Here is a 15,663-nt window from a genome sequence, read left to right as displayed (position 1 = left end):
AATTTGAGATGCCATTAGACATCCTCCAAGTGGAGATATTGAGTAAGACCGAAAAATAAGGCTAGGACACTTACCATAGGTTAAAAATACACAGATTTCCAATGAATGCTTAGTCCTTGCCTTTATTGCTCTGTTAATATATTGAGGCCTATACTAATCAACACTTTCTCCCTCATGTCGCTTTTACTGGATGGTTCACAAACCTACCGAAGAGGCTTTAGAAGGGAACTATCACTGAATCTTTCAAATCATTTCACTTGTTTGAATTCTTGTTAAAATTCTCTTTAATTAAATGTTTAAAGTTTAAAAGGGTTTAAGATCGGAAATTACGTTATTTAGAGGGTTTTTTTTTAATCCACCTTAACTAAAAACTCTCACGCACTTTTTTAGACTCCTTCATAGCACCAAACTCTGCAAAAATTGTTTGTTTCTGAAATATCACAGCAGTCAGGCAACAGGATATGGCAAATCAAGCAACAGGGTTGATAGGGGACACAGAAAGAATTACTGAATTTTCAACAACTGCTAAAAAATTTTACCAGGAAGTGACAAACACTGACAGAATCAGGCTACTCAGGTATCATTTAACACAGATAACCAACAAATACTATGGATCTACAAAATATGAAATTATGTTCAAGAAGATATATGCTAAAGAACACTAGAATTCTGACTAAATTTACTGAGTGAACAATTCAGTGAATATGTAAGTTTTCTCAATTTTTTAGATATTAAAACCATTTTATCTTTTCATTTTAATATTCTACACTACAATAAATTGTTTTAAATCTTACATAAATCTTGCTTCATAGATATATGCAAAATTATTTCTCTTTGGGATAATTTTTTCCCCTGTATTTTAAAATTTCTAACCTGCAAAGAGGGTTTTACCAGTCAGCATTTCAGCAAAGATGCAGCCTGCAGCCCACATGTCAATGGCTTTAGTATAATTATTAGGAGAAAGTAAAAGACGTGGAGATCTGTACCATTTAGTAACCAATCCTTCAGAAAGATGACCCTGAAAAAGAAACAAAAATATACTTTTTACTTTAGCTGAATAACAGTACATAAAAAACATGATTCACTAAAGAATCCTTAATCTAAAAACAAACTGTAATTGTAAACTCCTAAAACAATACTGTTGATCTCTATGCCTATTTTCAAGTCTCTTGCACTTGTGAGCCTGAATGGAGGTTAAACTCCCCCTGTAATATACCATCTATAAAATTATGTTCACGTGAAGGCTGCTAACCAAAGTATACTGTAAGAATTTAGTGTTAGGACTTCCCTGGTGGCGCAGTGGTTGAGAGTCCGCCTGCCGATGCAGGGCACGCGGGTTCATGCCCCGGTCCGGGAAGATCCCACATGCCGTGGAGCGGCTGGGCCCGTGAGCCACAGCCGCAGAGCCTGCGCGTCTGGAGCCTGTGCTCCGCAACGGGAGAGGCCACAACAGTGAGAGGCCCGCGTACCGCAAAAAAATAGTGTTAACTCTAGGCCACATATTCAAAACAGGTTTCACAGGAGGAGCTATTTTTCACTTCAAGTCTGAAGTTAATGAAGGAGCAGAAAGGCAGGAAAGAGCACCAGAGGTGCTATTTAAAAATGCATTGCTGGGGCTTCCCTGGTGGCGCAGTGGTTAAAAATCCTCCTGCCAATGCAGGGGACACAGGTTCGAGCCCTGGTCTGGGAAGATCCCACATGCTGCAGAGCAACTAAAGCCCATGCACCACAACTACTGAGCCCTCGTGCCGCAACTACTGAAGCCTGCGCACCTAGAACCCATGCTCCGCAATAAAAGAAGCCACCACAATGAGAAGCCCACGCACCACAACGAGTAGCTTCCGCTTGTTGCAACTAGAGGAAGCCCGTGCACAGCAATGAAGACCCAATGCAGCCAAAAATAAATAAATTAATTAATTTAAAAAATAAATAAAATAAAAATGCATTGCCAACCTCCTTACTGACAATCCAGCAGGCCTGGCTTTACTGCATACCCCATTCCTAATCAATTTTACTAGTTTACATTTATGAATTGTTTGACAAAAAAAGTTACACATATATTGCCTCATTTCATCTTCAAAACAACCCTGAGAAAATGTGAAGGTAAATATTAACACAGATTAAAGAATCTGCTTAAGGTCATATAGCTTAGTTGGATAGAAATTAACTCGATTTTAGATAGTGTAACTTCTAGTTGAGTGTTCTATCTACAATACTTCACTGCTATTCATGAAGAGGATGTGGTCATCCATTTCATTTTGGTACTCAATTTCTATGTTAAAGTTTTTTTTTTAATTAAGTTATACTCAGTGTGAGATGATACATGAAAATGAAAAGATTTGTCTTACACATGTGCTATGGGAAACCAAGCAAGCAGGCCTCCCAGGGATGCTTTATAACCAAAGCAGCTCCATTTTTATATTTTGAACATCAGGATCCCACATATGATTTCATTTGAAAACTAAAAGACCAGAGTTCGGCTCAGAAAATTAAAGCAAGATTTTATTTAAGGCAAAGTTACTATGAATCCTTTTGGCTATTCTTATTGTCTACTTTATGCGAATTTAGATTTCAAACTAAACTAAGTTTACTAAACAAGGCAAAACAGAATAGTATACGCGAATGGACCAAAAAAAGGCATAAAAGTTGAAATAGCAACCCCTATTACCTTCAGATAGGACCACCTTCTGCCCTAAACACATAAGGATATATCCTACTTTTAAATAAGGGAGAATTTCAGTTATATAATAAATATAAATATATAAATCAATAGAATAAATAACCATACACTTTTAAGAATTTGTATTTAATCAGGATTCTACTCCTTCATTTCAAACACAGGGAGAGTGTGAATGGAAAAAAGGTACTATGTAAAGTTTAATACAATTAACTAAAAATTCTGCCACAACACACAAAGGAAACATAAGCACTTATATCTGATGATGTATATCAGTTTAAAGGTCTGTCTCAGCTGACTTTCCACATACCTTATGGGAATAATGAGGATCCATGATCCGTGCAAGACCAAAGTCGCCTATCTTCAGCACCAAGTCTTCAGTATTAATGAAAAGATTAGCTGGTTTGAGATCTCTGTGCAGTACGTTTGCTGAGTGAATATATTTGAGCCCACGTAGCAGCTGATACATGAAAAGCCTGGCATGCTCTTCCAGTAACGGGCCCTGCTCCAGGACATTAGCCAAGTCTGTCTCCATGTACTCCTGAACAATGTAAACACTGTTCAGTTCAGTAAGAGAACCCACATCATCTGTTAACTGGCTTCCACTAGGACCAAGAATTTCAAACACCTTCACAATGTTATCATGGTCAAGTCTTCTAATAATTTTGATTTCACGTAGAGCATGTTTGACACTCTGGGGATCAGTAAGGACAATTTTCTTGATGGCTACTCTTTTGTCACAGTCATTGTCTACAGCAGAAAAAACCAAGCCATTGCCTCCACAACCCAATGGTTTTAAGTCCATATACCTAGAGCCCAGATCAAAACCATGAATGTTCATGAGACTTTCAAATTTCTCTGCCATTCTGAAACCCTCACTATTGCCTTTTCCTTTCGTATTGTTGAACTTGTGTAAATAAGGAAGAAAGCTGGCATCAAAAGGAAAGATCTTTCAAAAAGGTAGAAAAAAAATAATTTTGCTTCCACAGCAAGATGGTTTCATTGCATATGCCAACCAGGCCCGTTGAGTTCCCCTTAGATTTAAAGCTCAAAAAGCTCTACTCATACTGAGAATTAAAAAGATTGCAGTACTCATAGTTCAAGAAAGGGGCAGCAACTCTGCAGACATTTAAAGAAAACACTCAAGAAACTCAAACGGAATGAAATGACATACTATGCACTCAGATTTACTGTGCTGAAGGATTTAACATTTAACAAAAATGTGAATAAATATGCACACAACAGGCTCCTATGAACATTCTCCTCACAGTGCAGATACATTCAGTGTTGGACTGGTCCTGAGCAGCATCATTCTAAGGTGCTGGTAAGCACTATTTCCGTTTTGCTTCTTTTCTTCCTTTGTTGCTGTATATTTCAACAGGAAGCCCTGGTGGCTGTTGGTTAACAGAAGATGTCTTTTGTTAGTGATCAGGTGGCTCCAGCTCACCACAATCACAATCAAAGCTACCGTCCATCTTACTCTGATACAACCTGGAGGATGAGAAAAAAGAAGGAGAAGAGTCACCACTGTAGGAAATGCTTTTTTTTTTTTATGGCTGCACCTTGTGACAGGCGGAACTTCCCCGACCAGGGATCAAACCCATACCCCCTGCAGTGTAAGCGAGGAGTCTTAACCACTGGACCACCACGGAAGCCCAGGAAATGCTCTTTTATTCAACTCTGTAAAATGACACAAATTGGGTATTTAGCTATAGGCTACTACTGGTACATTAAACATACGTATTTATAGTCACTAAGTGGAAAGATGACCCTCAATCAAAAACAGCTATCTATGTTGTAAGCAATTCACATGTGTTGGCTCAGACTCCAGATCCCACCATACTAGATTCTTTATATTATTTAGGTCATTAGCTTGTATAATTTCTTAAATGTCAATGAGCAAAGGAAGGCTCAGAATATTTTTAAAGAATTCTCTAGAATTTTTGAGGGGTAAAGCATTAGTAACATTTTTCTAAAAATATATATATATAATAGCCTGCAATGTGTTAGTTCGTTAAAGAACATGTTTACTTATTAACTCTGCCTAACAATATCTAATGAACAAAAGTGTAGCAGTACAAATAAGAAATTTGCCGAGCATGTTCTTAAATTTACATAGAAGTGAACTTAAACAATGAATAAACCTATGAATAAAACCCATGAAATGATGTTTAACTTCACTGGTAATCAGAAAAATCAAATTACTTCATGAAGATAACACTTCAGATTGAAAAACATTTTTAAGAGTCAGCTGTTAATATCAAGTCTGGAGAGCAATGTGGAAAAACAGGAACTTTCATACAATATTGGTGCGAGTTTAAATCAGTAAGAACATCAAAGAGCAATTTGGCATAAGCAAATAAATAAGGATCATACCTATGACTTGGCAATTTTTCTTCACGGACAGGTTCCTAGAGAAATGCTTGCAAATGAACATGCAAATGTTCATTTTCTTTGTAATGGCAAAATATCAAAAAAAAAGCCTAAACTTTCAGCAATAAGAGAATAAATGAGTTATACTCATATAGTGAACTACTATATAATAGTAAAAAATGAATAGAGATGGTTGAAATCACCAAATATACACTAAATTAAAAAAGCAAACTGCAGAGAGAAATGTGCATGCTGAAACCAGTTATATCAAGTGCAAAATGATGCTTTTAGGGTGCATACAGATGTAGCAAAAGTATAAAAAATGTAAGATTGATAAATAACAAATTCATAACAATGATTACCTTGAGGAATGAAGGAAGGGATAAGAATCAGGGTAGGATTACACAGCACTCTTCAACTGTATTTTTAATGTGTTAGTTCTTTAAAAAAAACTGAAGTGTGACAAATTATTAGAATTACAATTACATTGTTAGGTGGTATGTAAATGAAGAGCTCACATTATAGTGGGGGAATACAGGCAGACAAAGAAGTAAAACACAGATATTAGATGGCAATAAGTGTTGTGGAAAAATAAAACAGAGAAAGAGGACAGGGAGGGTAGTTAGGAAATGCCTCTCTGATAAAGTGTTATTGGAGCAAAGCTCTAAAGGAGGAAGTAAGGAAGTGTGTATGCCTTAGGGATGCTATGTGGGAGAAACTGTTGTAGACAGAGGGACTAGGACTGGAAAGCCACTAAGGTGAGTGTCTCATGTCCCAGAAGCAACTAGGAGGCCAATGTCGTAGCTCATTTACATGTACATGCCTATGAGCATGTAATACAGCCTAATTAACCCTTAAATGGAAAGGCTTCCTGTTGCTTAAAAAAATTTTTTTTTATTTTTATTTTTGGCTGTGTTGGTCTTCGTTGCTGCGTGCGGGCTGTCTCTAGTTGCGGCAGCTTCTCTTGTTGCGGAGCATGGGCTCTAGGTGCGTGGGCTCAGTAGTTGTGGCTCACGGGCTCTAGAGAGCAGGCTCAGGAGTTGCGGCACACTGACTTAGGTGCTCCACGGCATGTGGGATCTTCCCAGACCAGGGCTCGAACCCATGTTCCCTGCATTGGCAGGCGGATTCTTAACCACTGCGCCACCAGGGAAGCCCAGGCTTCCTGTTGCTGACTTTTGATCTTAAAGCTGGTATAGGGGCATATACAGTGCTATTTTCTGAATGGGTCTGAAGAGATTGGAAATAGGACAGCTGTAATAGTCCTTTGTTCAAAGAGCTAATCGTTTAAAGGCAAGGAGAAAATTTATCATTTATGAAATAAAGCAGTCCATTCTGAACCTGAACATGTAACAACTTACAATCACCTTCAGGTGTGGCCTAAGAACTGCTAGGACCCAAACACATCAGCTATTTCACAGTGGTGAAGCTTTCGTTCAACAGAGGAATCTGCCTTTATTTTCTGCCTGCTTCGTTCACATTCCTATATACTTCACATGTGGAAACACAAGATTCTGAAAAATAAAATAAGGTAACAGCATTTGCCTCAATCTGAGCAAATCTTCAATTCTGAGAAATCCACAAACATTAAAAATAATGTGTGAAAGAGAAACTGATGATACTAATAACTCAGAGACTAAGTAGATAAATGATCCTAATGGCAATAGCTTATTTAATAAAAACTGATTATTTACTATCCCTGAGTTATTTTAATAAATATGAATGTTTCTTACATCTACTTAATATTGTGAAAGACGTTAATAGCATAATAGCTTTCTTTGTTTCACTATGACAGAGATGGTTTCTTCTGTATGCAAGTATTTTGTCTGCTTCTCAGAAATAAAATAAACACAAACAAACAGACTCCTAAAAATTCTGTAGCTTATCAGTCTATTTGTAGTAAAACATTTAAAAGTTAAATTAAGGTTTACAAATAAACTTTTAAATTAAAAAAATACTTCAGATTTTTAAAGGGCTTTAATTAATACTGTGTGCCTCCCCCCACTCCAATTTTTTCTATTTGTATACATCTTGATTCTTCCTGTTCCCTACCAAATATCTTAGAAAAAAATCAGTATTTGTCGGGACTTCCCCGGTGGTCCAGTGGGTAAGACTCCACGATCCCAATGAAGGGGACTGGGATTCAATCCCTGGTCGGGAAACTAGATCCTGCATGCATGCCGCTACTAAGAGTCTGCATGTGGCAACTAAAAGATCCTGCGTGCCACAACTAAGACCCAGTGCAGCCTAAATAAATAACTAAGTAAGTAAATAAACAAAATAACAATGATTCTTAAAAAAAATAAAAGAAATAATTGTTCATTTTTAAAAAATCAGTATTTTTCAAAGGCTGTCCAGTGTTTCTGAAATTTACATTTCTAGTCTCCACATGAAATAGAATGTTTGTTCACACCTATCTTTTTGCCCAACGTAGACAATTCCTTAAAGCTCAGTCAAGTTTTAAGTTTTTGATAAATGTACATTTTTATGTCAGTTTAACAGACTTGACATAAGAACAGTAAAACCTCTAGGTACTCTCTTAAGCTTCTAGTTCACTAATACAGCAATCATGGGCAAGCAGAAATAAGGATTTGCTAAAAGCAACACCACTGGGACTTCCCTGGAAGTCCTATGGTAAAGAATCCACCTTCCAATGCAGGGGGCGCAGGTTTGATCCCTGGGGAACTAAGATCCTGCGTGCCGTGGGGCAACTAAGCCCGCGTGCCACAACTATTGAGTGTGCGAGCCTCAACAAGAGAGCCCCCGCACTGTGGAGGCCGTGTACCACAACTAGAGAGAGAAAATCCGAACGCCACAACTAGAAAGAGCAAACCCACGCGCCACAACTAGAGAGAGAAAACCCACACACCACAACTAGAGAGAAACCCAAGCGCCAGAACGAAGAGATCCCGCATGCCTCAACAAAGATCCCATGTGCCGCAACGAAGACCCGACGTGTCCCCCCCACCAAAAAAAACACGACTATTATCCAAGAGCATGACAGTAGGAATTGCAGCCAGATTATGAGAGAGACATCTTTACTCAGATTATGAGAGATCTCTGCTCAAGACCTCCAACCACAACTGCCCCCTTTCAATTTCAGTGAGACCAAGAAGCATTACAGAGCAGAAACAAGTGGAAGGATGAGAATGCCTCTTCAGAAATCTCAATGACTGGTCAGCATCTACAGGGGTAAAGAGTGGGTAAAAATTCATCTTGGGGAAGGTAGGAGTTTTACCTATGCTGAGAACTGCAGAGTTCTCATTATAGATTCAGATGATGACTATACTGAAAGCCTTAAGCAGACTTTACAGAAGTGAGACCAATCTAAAGAAAGAAGGTAACATTTATCAACAAAACTGTAATTCCACTAGACAGTGAGGACTGTACCAATAAAAAATTGGGGGGGGGGGCGAAGGAGAATATCCCATTATTTACAATAGTGCTTGCCCAGTGAGTTGCCTCACTGTCTGTGAGTAGTACTCTTTGAAGTCCTTCAGTATCTATTAGACCAAAAGCTATTTCTTTAGCACCTTTTCATCCAGGAGCTTGAAGAATAAGCTCACCTTAAACAGTAAGTTGGAGGTAATGTTACACCTCTGCATGATAAAGTAGATCCAGTAAATGTTTCCAATTCAGTCCCACTCCATTCAGCAAGTATTTGCTAATTATATGTTATGTACTTGTCAATATACTAAGCACTGGGGATAAAATGGTAAGTAAAAATAGGCTTGGGCCCTGCCCTCATGGAGTTTATGGTATGGTTGGAGACAAACAATAAACTAACAATATGAAAAAGGAGAATGCAGAACGGAAAAATGGTACCAGATGGTACAGGATGGTATGAGAGCCTAGACACTGGGGGATCTGACCTAATTAGAGGTCAGGATATATGCCTCTGGAAGCCCTAAAAAGCCAGAGGTCTCCCATGCTCCTCCTTAGTGACCATGAAAACAGCTTCTTCCTTATCACCTTGACCCTTATGGCAGCTATATTCCAAATCCTGATCTCTCCAATCACCTCCATCTTTCATATCCATCAGGGAGCTCCATGGGCATGCACATGCAACTCAACTGGATCAGCAGATTACTCATCAGAGCATTCTTCATCCACATCACCAACCTCTAGAAATGTCTCATTTATACCATTTTCTCCACCATCTTTCATGTTTAACCTCATAAAAGCGAAGTTCAAGGCTTAGACTCTGGAAAGATCTGCGATTCTATATTCCTTTTGCACTTTCCACACACTTCAAGGGAGGAAAGGGAAAACTATGACAGGACAGTAACTTAAAAATGACCCTTCCCACCACCTTTGCAATTTCTGCCTCCAAACGTTACCCGTTCCTACCAACATCAGGGCTGACACTGTGTTGCTTGGAGAGAGATCACTCGTTACGTTTTAATTAGCTGAATCAATGTTGTTTTGTTTTTAACAATTTGGTAAATAAAATGAAGTACAGAGAATGGTTTATAAGGAAGAAATTGGCTCTTTGGTTTTCTTTCAGTGATTCACCATAACATGGAAGTAAAAGCTCTCTATGTAGCCCAGGCTGGGTACCAGCTTTCAACATTTACATGCAGTTTCCTGAAGCTGCATTAGCCACAACTGTTGCCTCAAGCTCTCCTTTCTTCCCTAAATTGCCTCCTGCTTTCGGTCAGTTAGCCTACCCCCACACCAAGAGAAATGCAGGTACTCTGAGTCAAGCCTAAGTGTATGAAGTAAAATTATAAAATGCAAAAGAAAGAAAAGACAGTAGAATAACTTCACTCTGCACCATCTCCACATTCTACAGAAATTGGATTTTCTTTCCTTTCTTATCCAGGAACACTTGGTCAGTGTCAGAAAGTACGAAGTTTGAGGTGAGGGCCTTAAACATAAAGGTTATTTGTCTGGCTTTCTCTTCCATCTTCTATTCTGCTGCTTCTCAGGTTAAATGCTGACTTGGGTCTGGCCTGATCATACTCACTCACTTAAACACCCCCCCACCCCCCTACCCCCACCCAGCTCTTGCCTATTTCGCTCTTTTCCAGGGTGAAGTGAGTAATTTGAGTTAACTGGCATTCAGCCAGCCTCACATCTCCTCAGCCAAAACCCAGCTGCTTTTGGAGAGAAGGGAAAGGTTGAGCTCTACTTACATTCACCTAGGACTGTCTCCTAACCCTGGCACAGAGAAGTGTTGTTATAGCAAATTCACCCTTCTCTAAGATCATGTTCTCAAGCTCTCAACAAAGATACTAAGTTTCTAGGGCAGAGAAGGCCAAAGGTTACAGCTTAACTGCTTGCTTATATGCATTCTTGACAAAGCCCTCACTCCTAATGTAGAGTAGCCCTCAGAGTTACCAGGGACCCCTCTCAGGATTTAGACCTAAAGGAGGTCCAAAGTGCAAACCAGTGTCAGTGAATCATCTTAGGAACCTGGCTGGTGTGGGAAGGAGGACCTTAACACTTGAGCCCTGAAGACTTAACAGGCTTTGCCTGCTATCAGTAACTACTGTAAGCTACACAGAAAAACTCTCAAAGGTGGATGATTACATAGCTTCTAATAAAATATCCAGTTTTTAAAAAACTCCTCTTCTACTCCTAACTTCTGTTCTTAAATTGTCTGAAACTTTGCCTAAAAAACACTAACATTAGGGACACTTCAGCCATTTAAAAGGCCATTATAGGGCCTCCCTGGTGGCGCAGTCGTTGAGAGTCCGCCTGCCGATGCAGGGGATACGGGTTCGTGCCCCGGTCTGGGAGGATCCCATATGCCGCGGAGCGGCTGGGCCCGTGAGCCGTGGCCGCTGGGCCTGCGCGTCCGGAGCCTGTGCTCCGCAACGGGAGAGGCCACAACAGTGAGAGGCCCGCATACCGCAAAAAAAGAAAAAAAAAATAAAATAAAATAAAAGGCCATTATAAAATAAATGTCATTGTTTACTTTGATGTTCATTTCTAGTTGCTATTTAATTTACTCTAAGTACCTATATTGGAATATTTGAACTTCACAGACCAGATAAACAAGTCAAAGAATCTCTAAAGACCCTTCCAATTCTAAAAGTTTACAATTTATGAAAGCACCATACAAGTCTTTTACTTCATTAGTTTTTGCTCCCACTTATTATGGTGGGATGCCCAGAATGGTGGAAATGTGATTGAAATTACTATAAACCTAACATTAAACAAACATGATCCCTTCTACAAATTTATGGCTGGAAAATTTTAAATTACTGTAATAACCTTCATCCCTCTCCTATCCTCTTCCTGCCTAAGCCCTCATTTCTAAGACTCTCTCCTAACTAATGGTAAGGAAACACTTGAGGCAAATATGTAAGTAGGAGACAAGTAGGCAGCCTCCTTCTTCAAGTACCTTTGGAAATCTGAGGATTCCAACCAAACAAAAATGAATATAAATTTCTGTAGTAGTCAAGATAGGTTATGCAGTGTTACAGTAACTAATAACCCTAAAATCTCAAGTGACTTAAACTTTTAAGTCCTGCTCATGCAACAAGACCAACATAGCTGTTATATAAACTCTTGAAGTAGCTACCATCTCTATCATTGCCACTCAATGTGCCAGAGGGAAAGAAGAAGGAATATCTCACTGGTGCCTAAACCTTCGTCCAAAAATGATATACTTCACTTCTACTCACATTTTATTGACCAAAGCAGGTCACACTGTCCCACCTACTTCAGGGCAGTAGGGAAATGCAATCCCAACATGGCCCAGAAGCAGAGAGAACCTAGATTGTTTTGAACAGCTTTCACTAAAAGAGCTTCAATTCTTCCATCCATCCACTACTGTTTTGTTTTGTTTTGTTTTTGCGGTACGCGGGCACTGTTGTGCCCTCTCCCGTTACGGAGCACAGGTTCCGGACGTGCAGGCTCAGCAGCCATGGCTCACGGGCCCAGCCACTCCGCGGCACGTGGGATCTTCCCGGACCGGGGCACGAACCCGCGTCCCCTGCATTGGCAGGCGGACTCTCAACCACTGCGCCACCAGGGAGGCCCCACTACATTTTTATTCAACAAAACCTTGAGTGCTTACTAAATGCCAGGCATTCTTTTAGGCATTAAGATACATAAGGGGTCAAAATAGTAAAACAAAACAAAACAAAACAAACCTCATGGAGCACATATTCACTCCTAGAGCATCACAGTATCAACAGACTCCACTGTAGTACATTCCTCCCTGTCCCACTAGGCCTTCTTTCTCTCTTCTCTTTTCTAATAGCATTCTCCTTCCTTTGTCTTTGGCCATCTACCCCCAATCTCATCTAATATGTAATCTTCAAATCCTATAATCTTCATTTTCTAGGGCACCACTCCCTTCCCCTTTGTTGTAGCTCTATTTTAAAATAAAAGGTTTGGGACTAAGTAGCTTTACTCACATTTTCTGATCATAGCTCCTCCTACTTAGTAAGCCCCTTAAAAACTACTGAATGAATTAATGTAAATAACATATTCTACTTGGTAGTAGAAAGTTTTGGAGAAGACAAGCTCTACCCTCAGTTTTTCAAAATCTGATCACATTCTGACCTACCAAGTGGGAACATCAGTGATGACTCCTAAATATGGTACTTTCCTTTCCATGCATTCCCACAAGAGCCTCACCCTATGGTGAACACGTAGGTCTGCCAACATCTGAAGAAAGCAACTGATTTCAACCCACTCAGACTGAAGAAACAAAAACACTTCAGCTTTGTTATAGCTCCTGGTTTGTTTTGCTGAGGTAGTGGAGAGGGACTGTGCCACTGAAATAGTATCCTATATAACCAGATGAGTAGGATTCTATAAAAAGTCCTACTAGCCTATATGATAGCAAGTAGGTATCATGAAGATATGCAAGACCCTGACATTACTCTGATTTTACTGTTATTTACTCCATCCTAGTAGGGTCTATGGCATCTAGCACCACAGCTTTCCAGACTATACATCAAATATAACAGCTGTCACTTTTGAGCTAACCCTGGTGAGGGTCTGAAGAAGACCACATTGTGCAAGGCCACACAAAACATTTCTGGACCCTCATCAAATGGAGACAACCACATGCTTGGTTAGAGAGTCCCCAACATTTCTTTTTTTTTAGAGATATCCTTTTTTTTTTAATTTTATTAATTTATTTTTGGCTGTGTTGGTTCTTTGTTGCTGCGCATGGACTTTCTCTAGTTGTGGCAAGTGGGGGTTACTCTTGGTTGCGGTGCGCGGGCTTATTGCGGTGGCTTCTCTTGTTGCAGAGCATGGGTTCTAGGCACACGGACTTCAGTAGTTATAGTACGTGGGTTCAGTAGTTGTGGCACACAGGCTTAGTTGCTCCACGGCATGTGAGATCTTCCCAGACCAGGGCTTGAACCCATGTCCCCTGCATTGGCAGGCGGATTCTTAACCACTGTGCGACCAGGGAAGGCCCCCCCAGTTTTTAAAAAATGATTCAGAATGGCATACAACTTTTCTGGAATATCTTTCCTCCTTTGTTTCTCATTTTCTCCGGACCTGAACAAAGCTTGCAAAATAAAAAATAGTGTAAGTTTCCTTTCAGGTTCACACTATGGTTTGGCACTGCTGAAAACTTCCTGTCTGATTTCACTAACCTCATACTAAAAAAAAAAAAAAACCAAAGAAACATGAAGAGATCTGAAGTCTAGTCCAGGATCTGTGGCTAAATTAGCTTTGTAATCAAAGCATCTCAGATTTCTACATCTTAGTTCCTCATCAGGAAAATGATGGGGCCTCCCTGGTGGCGCAGTGGTTGAGAGTCCGCCTGCTGATGCAGGGGATACGGGTTCGTGCCCCGGTCTGGGAGGATCCCATATGCCGCGGAGCGGCTGGGCCCGTGAGCCGTGGCCGCTGGGCCTGCGCGTCCGGAGCCTGTGCTCCGCAACGGGAGAGGCCACAACAGTGAGAGGCCCGCATACCGCAAAAAAAAAAAAAAAAAAAAAAAAAAAAAAAAAAAAAAAAGGAAAATGATGGAGCTAAACTACGTGATTTCTATGGTCTCTTCCAGCTCCAAAATGTTTTAAGTTTAGTGAAAGGCTCAGGATTTCCACTCCTGATTAGAATGCAGAAAGTTGCAAGAGACACCATTACTCTCACCCTATAAACCATGATAAGCTGAATAAGCTATAAAATTGTAGTTTTTTTGTTTTGTTTTGTTTTTAAACATCAAGGGACTTCCCTCGTGGTGCAGTGGTTAAGAATCCACCTGCCAATGCAGGGGACACGGGTTCGAACCCTGGTCCAGGAAGATCCCACATGCCGCAGGGAACTAAGCCTGTGTGCCACAACTACTAAGCTTGCGCGCCACAACTACTAAGCCTGCGCTCTCGAGTCCTTGAGCCACAACTACTGAGCCCACGAGCCACAACTACTGGAGCCCGTGCACCTAGAGCCCATGCTCCACAAGAGGAGCCACCACAATGAGAAGCCCCCGCTCACCGCAATTAGAGAAAGCCCGTGCACAGCAACAAAGACCCAATGCAGCCAAAAATAAACAAATAAATGTTTAAAAAACACCAGAAAGTTAAGGATGCAAAGAACTCTAAATAAATTAAGTTCTAGAAAATGTCAAGCTCTTCATAAGACAAGAGACCATGGCTATTCTCATTCTTGGCAAAGTGGCAAGAAAACAAGAAATTTTCCACTAACAGGACTAAGAAGAAACCAGCCAAATTTATAAATAAATTTTACTGGCTGAATGTGGATTCAGGTAACAGATTAGAATTCAGAGGAAGCCCAGTTACAAGCCCCACCTGTCAATTCTTCCCCATGGGTCCTCACTAAGTGCACAAGTCTGAAGCCAAGGCTGGAAAGCTGAGAGAAAATCTCATGAAGCACATAGGTCTCCACTGTGTACAAGACAGATGCCCTCTTAAGGTGGAGGCCAAAACAGGAATATGAGATAAACCCCTCCAAGTCACTCTGAATGTAAGGCAGATATTCTTCATAAGAAAATGGGCAAAAACATGAGTTAAATAAAGAAAACCTGAAGTGGTACTGAAAAGCGAAGAAAATGTCCAAGCAATCCAAAGAGCTGGCTGCTAGGCTGAAAAGTAGAGAGCCCCAAGGTTCAGAAAGCTGACAGGGCAGAAGTATGTGATGAGAAAATGGACAAAAACTTTCCAAAACTGATAAAAGACATCAACTCACAGACCTGGAAGCTCAATGAACAGCAAGCAGGATAAATACAAAGAAACCCATACTTGGGCACATCATAAACTGTTGAAAACTGGGGGGTGGGAAGGGCGGAAGAACAACTCTTAAAAGCAACTATGGAAAAGAGAAAAAATATATACTAGGGAAAAACAATAGAAACAATGGCTGATTTATCATTAGAAACAATGAAAGCCAGAAGACAACAGAACACCACCTTTCAAGTTCCAAAAGAAACTATCAACCCAGAATTCTACACCTAGGAAAACATACTTCAAAAATGATGAAATAAGAACATTTCAAAGAGACAAAAGGAAAAAGAACTTGTCTCCAACAGACTTTCACTACAAGAAATGCTAAAAGAAGTTGGTTACAGTGAAGTAAAATGACACCAAATGGAACCCCAGATCTGCAGAAAGGAACAAAATCTCCAGAAAGGGTAAATAATTGGAAAATGCAAAAAACCTTAAAAACAAAACACA

At 40.1% G+C, this 15,663-nt stretch overlaps 1 protein-coding gene across 5 annotated transcripts in view; it reads right to left on the bottom strand.

Moving 5' to 3' along the window:
- The window catches only part of MAPK6 (mitogen-activated protein kinase 6), a 34,373-nt gene that overhangs the window by 9,355 nt on the left and 9,355 nt on the right, over nt 1–15,663 (bottom strand). For 3 of the 5 annotated variants that reach the window (XM_082618344.1, XM_082618348.1, XM_082618347.1), the window contains exons 2-3: nt 2,988–4,168; nt 874–1,018 (exon numbers count right to left, since the gene is read on the bottom strand). In XM_082618344.1, coding sequence (XP_082474470.1) covers nt 874–1,018; nt 2,988–3,542 — 700 coding nt within the window. In that variant the 5' untranslated portion in view covers nt 3,543–4,168. Of the gene's footprint in view, nt 1–873; nt 1,019–2,987; nt 4,169–6,411; nt 6,565–15,663 lie in introns of all 5 variants that reach the window. The other 2 variants (XM_082618346.1, XM_082618345.1) reach the window with 2 other exon arrangements.

Source organism: Mesoplodon mirus (assembly GCF_964341445.2).
Source record: "Mesoplodon mirus genome assembly, chromosome: 4".
Lineage (NCBI taxonomy): Eukaryota > Metazoa > Chordata > Mammalia > Artiodactyla > Ziphiidae > Mesoplodon > Mesoplodon mirus.
The sequence above is the reverse complement of the archived record's forward strand: the minus strand, read 5'-3'. Positions and strand labels throughout refer to the sequence as shown.